Genomic DNA, 12,034 nt, shown 5'->3' with positions numbered 1-12,034 from the left:
CTGGGAACCCCAGCGAAACATTCACGCTCAAGAATTGATCCAGGCCTTTTTCCGTAATCATCCCCAGAAAAGAGTTCTCTTGGGCACCCGGAGGTCGCCCTTAAGGGGGGGGCACTGTCACGAACGTATGTCCCGTTCCAGAAGGCGTACGCCTAGGCGCATGCGCGAGTCACGGACCGCTCGTACGAACGTACGCATGCGCGTTCGTTAAGACGCGCTTTGGCGCCCAATAGCCTTTAAAAGATGCTCAGTGGCGCTGCCTCCTTGCGGTTTGATCTGCTTCTGTTCTCTGTGTTCCTGTTCATACCAGTACTCTGTTCCTGTATTCTGACCCGGCTTCCTGACCCTGCTTATGTCTCCAATCCTGACCTCGGCTAGTTTGACCCAGCTCTGTTACCTGCCTGATTGCCTGTTGCCAAGACCCAGCCTGGACTTTGACTACTCTCTGCTTGCCGTTTCTGCTGTATTCCTTGATGTGTATGACCCGGCTCGTCTGACTCCGCTTCTGTCTGCAAACCTGCATCTGCTGACCTGCATCTGCTGATCTGCAAACCTGCCCCTGCTAACCTGCATTTGCTGCTCTGCAAACCTGTACCGGCTGACCTGCATCTACGACCACTCCAGACTGTAAGGACTCAGGCACCTTTACCCCGCTGTGCTCTTACCGCCACTGTTCCCACTCCAGTGGTCTCCGAGCCAGGGTGGTACGGGAGGTCTACCTCCACACGTCAGGCTCACATCCCAGGTACGTTACACCCCTGTTGCATCAACACAAGAGCATCTGGGAAAGTGCACTTAAATTCGTCGGGGCGGATTTTTTCCATTCACACACACCATTATGGCACAATCCACAACTACCAGAACTGAAGCAGTTGCCAGGGGCGACCACATGGGCGAAAAAGGGCATGGTATACCTGTTTCAGGTGATCTCCCCTCTGGGTGTAAGAAGCTTTCAATCGCTACAAGCTGAGTTTGAATTATCCCCACACATGAAATTTAGATATATCCAATTAAGGCACACACTGGACGCCCAATTTGCGACAGGATTTCCCAACATACAAATGCTACCTATGGTTGATGTAATCACGGGTGAGGACCCTGAGAAATTAATCTCCACCCTATATACCATTATACGCACACGTACGGTGGCGGAGGTTGTTGGCATAGCCAAACTCAGATGGGAGGCGGATATTGGTCCAATAGACGACTCGGACTGGGATGAGATACTGGAGAATGTTAAACAAGTATCACCTAAACTTTCTGACCGCCTTACCCAACTGTACATTATCCACAAGTCCTACCTTACTCCGGCCAGACTAACAAAATTTCGCCCTGACCAGAGCCCTGACTGTCCAAGGTGTGCAGACAGCCCATGTTCTTTCTTCCACCTGCTCTGGTCTTGCCCACATATCCAGAGTTACTGGGCACAAATCATCAAATTCCTACATGACCAAATGGGCTCTCCGGTGCAGGTGGACCCCAGATTATGCCTTATGGGACTGTTCCCAGATATCACAATCGAGAAATACCAAGCCACATTCTTACAGGAAACTCTTTATTGTGCCAGAAAAGTAATAGCCAAATACTGGATGCGACCTCACTCTCCCTCAATCCAAGACTGGATTGCCGAGACCAATAAATCATTGCCCAACAAAAAATTGCTATACAAACATAGAGGATGCCCGAACAAATACAATAGAGTGTGGGATAAATGGCTTGAAGCTAGCGAGACCTGCACGGAATAACTTGACGTGGACATGGTATAGGGGTGTAATGCAATTATGATAAACCATACAGTCCACAATGTTTTTATATTCCTCTGTAATCTACAATAACGAAATAGGATTGATTAAAGTAATGGACGCTTTTATGTTACGATGTTGTATGGTATATGGTGTGTCAACAACAAACCCGAGAAACATTGTGAACACGTCTTTGTTTGATGTGTAATATATTTCACGCCTGTAACTGTATGTTGTATACGATGTCTTTGTATGACATGAACGCGAATAAACATGTTCTTTTTAAAAAAAAAAAAAAAAAAAAAACCCTTCCTGCCCAGACCAATTTTCAGTTTTCGGTGCTCTCAAATTTTGAATGACAATTACTCAGTCATACAACACTGTACATTGTTGTCCCTTTTTTCACACAAATAGAGCTTTCTTTTGGTGGTATTTAATCACCGTTGGGTTTTTTATTTTTTGCGCTATAAAAGAAAAAAGACTGAAAATTCTGTAAAAAAATTTTTTTTGTATCTGTTATAAAATTTAGCAAATTAGTAATTTTTCTTCATAAATTTTGGCCAAAATTTATACTGCTACATATCTTTGGTAAAAATAAGTACAAATTGATGTATATTATTTGGTCTTTGTGAAAGCTATAGAGTCCACACGCTATGGTGCCAATCTCTGAAAATTGATCACACCTGAAGTACTGAAGGCCTAATTTCTTGAGATCCTAAGTGCCGGTTCACACTGGGACGACTTGTCAGGCGACTTAGCCGCCTGACAAGTAGCGTCCCGTTCTGTACAATGGAACTGTTCTAATCTGAGCGACGCAAGTCACTCTGACTTAGAACAAGGTTCCTGTACGACTTTGGGAGCGACTTGCATTGACTTCTGTACAGAAGAGTTTTGCAAGTCGCCGCTCCTGTCGTGTCCAGGTCGCCTGAGGCAGTCGCGCTGCAAGTCGTGCTGCCTCAGTGTGAACCGACACTTACATGCCAGAAAAGTACAAATATCCCCCAAATGACCCCTTTTTGGAAAGAAGATATTCCAAGTTATTTAGAAAGATGCATGGTGAGTTTTTTGAAGTTGTCATTTTTTCCCACAATTCTTTGCAAAATCAAGTTTTTTTTTCTTTTTTTTTCCCAAAATTGTCATATTAGCAGGTTATTTCTCACACACAGCATATGCATACCACAAACTACACCCCAAAAACACATTCTGCTATTACTCCCGAGTATGACGATACCACATGTGTGAGACTTTTACACAGCATGGCCACATACAGAGGCCCAACATGCAGGGAGCACCTTCAGGCGTTCCCGGAGCACCCAGGCCAATTCTGACATTTCTCTCCTACATGTAAAGGTTATGGCAGAGTATGGCAGGGTATTGCAGAGTATGGCAGGGTATTGCGGGGTATTGCAGGGTATTGCAGAGTATTGCAAGGTATTGCAGAGTATTGCAGGGTATTTGCAGGGTATTGCAAAGTAGTGCAGGGTATTGCAGAGTATGGCAGAGTATGGCAGAGTATTGCAGGGTATTACAGGGTATTGCAGGGTATTGCAGGGTATTGCGGGGTATTGCAGGGTATTGCAGAGTATTGCAGGGTATTGCAGAGTATTGCAGGATATTGTGGGGTATTGCAGGGTATTGCAGAGTATTGCAGGGCATTGCGGGATATTGCTGGGTATTGCAGAGTATTGCAGAGTATTTCAGAGTACTGCAGAGTATTGCAGGGTATTGCAGGGTATTACAGAGTATGGAGGGATGGCTGAGCATGGATGGATGGATGGCTTGATGTGACTGCAATTGTTACAGAGCAGCGCTGTGGGCGCTACAAATCCAACCTACAGTGCTGCTGACATCCGATCCCTCCCCCTCTCCTCTCACACTGTACCGATCGGTACACAGAGTGGAGAGAGGAACTGGCGTCATGACATGACGCCGGTTTGTTTACAAGTGATTGCTCTGTCATTTGACGGAGTGATCATGTGGTAAACAGCCGCTATCAGCGTCCATTTACCGTGATCCGTGATGCTCACAGGGTCCCCCAGTACCGGTGGTCACAGATGTTCCCGGGTGCGTGCCCCCTGGGGCATGCGAGAGCGGGATTCTGGGAGGACGTCACTGTGCGCCCTCCCAGAGTTATGCAACCGCCCTGTAGCCGTCATTCGGCTATGGGCCGGTTGGCAAGTAGTTAAAGAGGAACTGCAGTCTGCTCACATAATTTGTAATAAAAACATCTTTGCCATTCTGAAGCTTCTCTCCAACCACTTTGCATATTATTCTATATATATTGTGATTCTGTACTTGCCAAATATGCTGCAGAAATCTCCCTCCACTGAGCCTGACTGCAGCCATTTTAACTGTGGGCAGCTGAAGCTGCTGCCTGTTCCACTTACTGGATTTACAGAGACACACAGATGCACACCTCCAGCTCTGCAGCTCTCATTGGTCCTCTTATGACTCATCCCCCCTCCCTTCTTGGCAAACTCTCTCAAGAGTGAGAGAGAGAGCTGTGCATGATGTCATAAGTTTAGGCTAATGACCAGACAAGAAACTGGAAGTGGGCTGTATAAGGTATTTACTGGCAGAAAAAAAATGTTTTACTATCCAAAATTAAAACAACAACAAGGGCAGAAGATGTAATAGATGGAAAGATGAAAAAATGACTAAAGGTCCGCTTTAAGGTGGAGCATAGTGTTAGATTTGCAGTAAACTAGTCAAAGTACTTCATCTGTTTTCGGAGCACTGCCAGTGCTTATTGCATCTGCATTCAGTGCAGAATGGGCTTTAATGTTTCTCTCTGCTAACCCCAATTCAAATTGGAAAAAGACAATAATACAACAACTCCCAACCAGTGGCTCAGGAGCCATTTGTAGCTCTCAGGCATCTCTGACTAGTTACAGGATCATTTGATGTGTTCTATAAATATCCTTATCAGAATAAACATCAAATCACTGTAAATCTTCACCATTCATAACTATAGTTTGAAAGCCACCATCTCATCTTGTATAGGGTCGTGTGAAAAAAAATTGGTTCATAATGGATGATTGGGAACCCTCAATCTCTCCCTAGAATTACTGTTCTGGAACAGTTAAATACTCAAATCCAAATATTTTTACATTCTGCTTTTTTGGCAATGCAGCGACCTCGTCCGCCACGTCTGAACGTCATAATATTTATAAAAGCACTGAAGTGACGGATTTTCTGCTGGGCGGGTCAGTGAAGTAAGTTGGGGGTGCACTGTTCTCAGACTTTGAGACTTGGTGGATAGATTTCTTCAGAACTGCACACTTACAGCATCCAGGACAGATGGCTCCTTCTCTGCTCCACCTCGGGCTGGATTTGCCATTAAGCACACTAGACTTGTGCCTGCAGGTGACCAGGACAGAGTGGTGGCTTTTCTCAGTATGGTATTTTCGAAAACAAAAGTAGTGGGACTATAATATATATATATATATATATATATATATATATATATATATATATATATATGCCAAATGAGAACAAAATCAGAATAAAAATCTATATAAATTTTATTACACATAAAACAATGTCATAAACACAATGTTAAAAACATAGCTATGCATAAAGAAACTTTGTGATAAATACAAAAATATGTAAATCTGATGGATACATGTACTTGTAACTGGTCTATGCGTTACGCGGGATTCCCCATTTCTTCAGGACAATACATACAGTATACTGCAAGTGTGTTATATACAGAGTTTCTTACTCAATATCATAAATCATCAAAACAACAGAGGAGAGGAATACAGGATCTGTCTCAGATGTTTTGCCTACCGGCCCATAGGATATAGCCTGCACCTATTAAGGCAGAACTAAACATAAATATCCAAAAGGGGGGGGGGAAGAAATATCCGATGTATAGCAATATACTCCAAACGATGTAAATCCCAATATCTATTTAGGACAGAGGGGATAAATCCAAACTACTAAGAAAACCAGGCATCTCTGTGACGGTCACATATGCTGGTATTGTGATAGGTACATATCCACCTCTCTGGCAAACTTTGGTAGGCAAAACATCTAAGACAGATCCTGTGTTCCTCTCCTCAGTTGTTTTGATGATTTATGATATTGAGTAAGAAACTCTTTATATAACACACTTGCAATATATTTATGGTCCTGAAGAAGCGGGGAATCCCGCATAACGCGTAGACCATTTACAAGTACATGTAGCTTTTAGATTTACACATTTTTGTATTTATCGCAAAGTTTCTTTATGCATATCTATGTTTTTAATATTGTGTTTATGACATTGTTTTATGTGTAAAATAAAATTTATATAGATTTTTATTCTGACTTTGTTTTCATTTGGCATATTTAAAGTCCAACCACTTTTGTTTTAAAAAATACCATATTCATTTGTGGGATGATGCCAATGTGAACTTGAGATTGGGTTTTATGACATGTCCTCTGCCTTACAACTTTTCTCAGTACAGTTACCAGCTACACACTTTTTCCCTATCTTTAGTCATCTCATATAAATTTATTTATACTCTGCCACAATATAATGAGCCAGGTTGGGACCAGCAGAAAAAGGAAATGACGTGTTTTACAGACATGATCCTGTCAGGCTGGTGTTGCTTTGGGCATCTACAGGCCCCAGTGATGGAAATGTAGCTGTGCTCTAATAGCAGAAATGTTTCTGCTTTTACACACAATCCTCTTGGAGGCAAGAACTAAAGCAAGAACTGAATCAAACAAATTGGAACAGCTAATCTTTGTTATTTTTTTAATCTGATCTGTGCCTATGATTGGTTAGAGGCAGTTTTTCTTTTAATCTCATATGACTATGTTCTGTGATGACCAGCTTTTCTCAATTTTCTTTTCTCCCTGCAATTTATCAGGGGTCAGTGGGAAATGCTACTTATATTGGTGGTCAGAATGAGACATTTACAGACAGATAAAAACATAATTGATGTCCATGCCGCTAGCTCTGCCAAGTGGCATTTGCTTTAGAACTATGCAGGCACCACCATAAGGTAGGTCAACCAGCCACATGTCAAGGAACCCCTACCAAACTCTGGAGGAACCCTGGTTGAGAATGGCTGATATAGACTCAAAGTGGAAATGGCTAATAGAATTCCTTTAAAGCTTTAGAACAAGTAAAGTTGGCAATAGCCAGTCCCATTATTCCTCCTATGAGTTGGCTAGTTTAGGGGCTTTGTGTGTGCTGGAGGGTGACAATTTGAAAATAAACTCCCTCCAGAGCTCCAATCTCTCCATCAGCTTTTATTCTGGGGGTCAACGTTTTTCCTATTCATCCTGCTACAGAATTTCATTGTGTTAAAGAGAACCCAATTTTATAAGTTAAAGGAGAAGTCCAGCCAAAGGTCATTTGGCTGGACTTCTCCTATGGATCACAGGAGTGCAATCCGTTTTGCACTCCTGTGACCCGTTTTCAGCAAAGAGAGGGCTGAAGTCCGCTCTCTGCTGACATCACAGAAATCAGTCCAGGCACCGCATCATCCCGACTCTGGGAGTCTGGATCTGCCAGGTGCCTGGACTGACACCCATCTCAGCCCCTCAGCGAGCCACAGAGACGGCCGCTCCCCGCCCCTCCACAGCTCAGCGCTCCAATGAGCGAGAAGGGAGTAGAGCAGAGAGCTGTGACTGACAGTCTCAGCAGCCCCCTGCTCATGGAGCTCTGAAAGCCGAGTGATCGGTGGTGTTTGATCGCTCGGTTTTCAGTGTAGAGGCGCTGGGGGACAGATGCAGCATCGGACCAATGCTGCATCCACCTAGGTAAGTATAAATGGGGGGGGGGGAAATCCTTTACTTCTCTTATAAGGAGCTTTGCTGTGTTAAAGGAAACATTTGAAAATGGTATGGCCTTAGTGGTACCTTGAAAAATGTACCTGTTGTCTGTAATTCCTCCTGAAAGTATACTTCCTGTGCTTAGGTACTCCTGTTCTGTAGATTCATAGCTGTGTACTCTATTTGCAGTGTGAGATCATCTAAGACTGGAGAGTAAAACTCAATTTCATCATGGGCCACATCAACATTGGTTGACCTCAAAGGGCCGGTTTTATCTATAAGGCTGGGTTCACACCATTACGAATTGGATGCGGGTTCTCTGCATCCAATTCGCAATAGCAGGAGATTTTAACTCGCTCTCTAACTCTTTAACTCGTTCACTTAGCTCCGCTGCAGCTCAGGTGTGAATGTGCACAGGAGCCCTGTGTGTCTTTTGGTCTGTTTCAGGTCCGAACTTAGCCAAAAATTCGGGCTGAAATCGGACCTGAAATGATGAACCAGGATGCACCGGACCCCTGCTGTGATCCGCATGCGGCAATGGTGTGAACTCAGCCCAAGACTAGATGTCCAGCCTAGACTAGATGTGACACCCCACCTCTCTTACATACAAATTCAAGAGTCCCCCACCCTCCTTTACATCACAGTGCACCCCCCTCACCTTGTGCTGCTGCTGAAAAGCAGAGAGTGCAGGGTCTGAAGGAGGACCAGAGGAGGGCTGAAGTCAGCTGCCACGCTGAGACCAGGTGAGGCGGAGACGAGAGTGTGTTGCGGCAGCACAGAGAGACACAGGATCTGGTGGAGGAGAGGTGTCATCCTCTCTGCTGCTGACTGATGAGACAAGGTTGGGGCAGAAACAAGAGGGTTGCCTTAGCGTTAGGAGAGGATTGAGGGCCACATGAAATGGCATGGAGGGCCAGATTTAGCCCGCGGGCCTTGTGTTTGACACATGTGATCTAAGGCATTGCTAGACTCACTGCATTTCAAGTGAGATTTGGTGATGTCAGTACTGTGCTGTCCCCTATTCACCTTGCTGGGGAGGAAGCTGTACCTGAGGACCTGCAGTGCAAGAATTTCCCTGCTTCTGCCTAATCCATTCTGTGGATCCGTGCTTCCTCCAACTCTATTATTAACCCATTAGTCATCAAATCACCAGTCATCAGGGGAGGTGCTTTGACATGAGGAAACAAAGCCCTGCCTCTAACATGATGGTTACCTCTGCACAGACACATTGCAGAACAAGGCATGGTAGGTCAGTAATGAGAAAAAGATTAGCTGCAGGGAGACCACAGGCAATATTAATGACTAGTCCTTTACCCTCTGCCTGCCTTTTGACTGCACAGCTTCCACAGTACAGATCTCCTTTAACATCACGCACCTTAAATGCTTCAACACCATCTGGATCTTCCAGCAGGCTGTCCAGAGACGAGGACCACCTCTGAGTCCCTTTCAGGTTTTGATCTTGGACATTCGACCCATCATTGGTGTGAATTTCTGAAACAGAATCAAACATGAGACCATGAAGAGAGCCAACACAATGTTTATTGCCGTGTCACCTCAGGAATGACCCTCACACCATATGTACTATTGGTTCGGCTTTCTTTTTTACAGACAGCAATGGAATCCTGGCAATAACGGATGTGTATGTAGCTTAGTCCCCCTATCTCAGGCCTGTGTCAGTATTTAGGAAAGTGAGAGAAGCAATTTGTTTATAGTTCAAGACCATGATTCATATACAATGGCATGGCTGGTGTGATGTGTTTCCAGCCTCCCACACCCCAGATACCAAGCAATTGTGCTGCAAGTTTGAAAATGACTTGCTAAGCTAATTCTAGACTTGCCAGGCTTCACAATTTTGTTGCACAATTGCAGCAAGACCCCATTGCATGACTCCCGATCAACTTTCTTTGTAAACATTCTGCAATTCTGCTGCAAGTTCTGGTTCAGTTATGTTGTGCAATAGTCATCCCACCACAGGGGGCGCTGTGGCTGAATTTTCATGCTGTAGACTTGCAGAGCTCTTGCTGTAGACTCACAACTGCAACTTTGCTCTTGCTAGAGACTTGCCACGCAAATTTGCTACAAACTGGAAAATTGTCAACTAGAACTTGTGCTTCAAGTGCTCTGCAAGTGCACAACTTGCCAGTGAAAATGTGCAGCAAGTTAACAGACTTACAATTCAACACTGGAACAAATTTGTGGCACGTTATCCTTGCTATCTGGGACAGCCCAGGTTGCAGCAGAAAGCAGTAAATGTGGTCAGAGCAGTGTCGGTTAAGCGACAAGGACTTGTGTCTAATTATCTGAGAATGATGAGTGAAGTGATAATGTGATCACAAGGCAGGAGGGCATCTGAGTGCCAACATGTCACTATATCATCCCACAGCCACTTCCTGGAACAGACAATGGAGAATTTCTTAATGTTTCCAGGCTGGTGATAAGGACAATAAGACATCCAGCAAAAGGACTTATACTCAAATATTAACTAGATACTTTATAACATAGCTACCAACTGTCCCCGATTTTGAGGGACTGTCCCTGATTTGGAACAAAGTTCCTCTGTCCCTCTTTCCTCCTGATTTGTCCCTCATTTTGGTCTGATCTATAAAGTTGTATATAAAATGCACTTTTTATATATCAAAAAAGTGTTTCCCAGTGCTAAACCTTTGTAATTTCCAAAAGCCAATCTAAAGGAATAGTAGTGATAAAAACCAACAATGTTTTTGTATAATTCTCCTTGTAGGCTCGATTCACACCTATGCATGTTGCTTTTGAGCGTTTTTGGAGGTTTTTTTTTCATGCTTGGCACGTTTTTGAGCCGCGTTTTTGTAGCGTTTTTGCCGCGTTTTTGACGCGTTTTTGCCGCGATTTGCGTTTTGCGTTTTTTTTTTTTTTTCATTTTTTTTTACAGTCTTAAAAAAAAATTACAAAAAAAAAAAAAATAAAAAAAAAAACAAAAAAAAAAAAAACGGCAAAAACGCACCAAAAACGCACCAAAAACGCTGCAAAAACGCTGCAAAAACGGTGCACTTGCGTTTTTGATGCTTGTCCATTGAAAACCATTACATGCAAAACGCTGCTTTTTGCATGAAAAAAAGTCCCCGACCCTTTCCAAAAACGCAGAAATACAAAAAAGCATTGATGTGAACATGTTCCATAGGAACCCATGTTAAAAAATTCCCATGCATTTCTGCAAAATGCAAAATGCATCAAAAAACGCGCTAGTGTGAATGGGGCCTAAGGGGGTGTGGCAGGAGGTGTGTCCAATGCCTACATACTTTTGCTAATAGGTGTCCCTCATTCCCATCTCAGAAAGTTGGGAGGTATGTTATAATTAGTGTATCTTATCTTCCTTTCCTCTGACTTCACTAGCTGTATGCTTGTTCCAGGGCAGTGACAACAATGAATGAAGCCAGAAACCACCAGGCAGCGAGTATTTTCAGAAGGAGGTTGATGATAGCCTTGATAGTCTTGTCACCTGTTTAAAAAAATCCAATTCGCATGATAGGAGAGTGTGCCCAGTTCTCAATGGAGCTGGCTCACACATCTCTGGGGCAGCCTGAAGTGCACAGAAGGGTCCTGTGCGTCTTCGGCTCCGTTTCAGATCCAAATTCAAGTAAGAATTCTGACTTAATTCGGAACTGAAACAGTGAAAGGGGACGCAACGGACCCCCTGCTGTTTCCCGTGGACGCACACAGTGTGAACCCAGCCTTAATGTGACTCTGAACATGCTAAAAAATGTAACTAGTCAATTCTCAAGCATAACTCCGTGCATGTCTTAATGCTCTCCTCTTCTAGGAGTGTCTAATCACTGTCTTTTTGTTTCCATTTTGCATAGAGTAAGGGAGGGTTAAACTAGGGTTGTCCCGATACCGATACTGGTATTGGTATCAGTGCCAATACTGAGCATTTGCAGGAGTACTTGTAGTCCTGCAAATGCTCCTGATGCCTAATCCAATACCTGGACACTCAGGGATGATCAGTGCAGCGGCGGGGGAAGTTATAATCACCGATCTCCCTGTGTGGCTTTCAATCATTTTTGGACGTGGCGTTTCTCAGCACCTATGGGGACTGTACTCCTTATATGAATCACCTATAGTATCTCACCTACCCACAATTGGATTTTCGCTATGTGCACGCGGCCTGGGATACCACAGCAGAGCTGACTCTATATCTTGAATGCCTTTATGCCTTTGGTCTGTTTTCTTTGCCGTGTTGTGGTATTCTTTAGCTCACACATGTTACCCTTTATGCAATTGTTTGTATGTATCATTTGTATTTGATTCTATAATTTTATATGGTGTATTTTCTGTCATGTGTTTGTATTTTGCAATAAAATTATCTTTTTTACCTACTATGTATTTTTTATGGTAATGCCCTCAAAATCCCACCCAAGGGGAACCCTTTGTTCTTTGTCAGCAGACTCAGAGCTCTCACCTAAAGTAGAACTAAAGGCAAAACTTTTTCTCTGAAGAAAACAGTGATCTCTGACTCTGTGCATTCGGTGAAAGAAGGAGTCGGT

At 43.7% G+C, this 12,034-nt stretch overlaps 1 protein-coding gene across 1 annotated transcript in view; it reads right to left on the bottom strand.

Annotated features, from left to right (window-relative positions):
- The window catches only part of RGS10 (regulator of G protein signaling 10), a 52,146-nt gene that overhangs the window by 28,620 nt on the left and 11,492 nt on the right, over window positions 1-12,034 (bottom strand). The window contains exon 2 of the mRNA XM_073595781.1: window positions 8,890-9,005. Within this exon, the coding sequence (XP_073451882.1) occupies window positions 8,890-9,005 (116 nt within the window). The remainder of the gene's footprint in view (window positions 1-8,889; window positions 9,006-12,034) is intronic.

The sequence above is a fragment of the Aquarana catesbeiana genome, linkage group LG08, assembly GCF_042186555.1.
Source record: "Aquarana catesbeiana isolate 2022-GZ linkage group LG08, ASM4218655v1, whole genome shotgun sequence".
NCBI classification, from domain to species: domain Eukaryota; kingdom Metazoa; phylum Chordata; class Amphibia; order Anura; family Ranidae; genus Aquarana; species Aquarana catesbeiana.
Note: the sequence above shows the minus strand (reverse complement) of the source record. Positions and strands in the feature narration are given on the sequence as shown.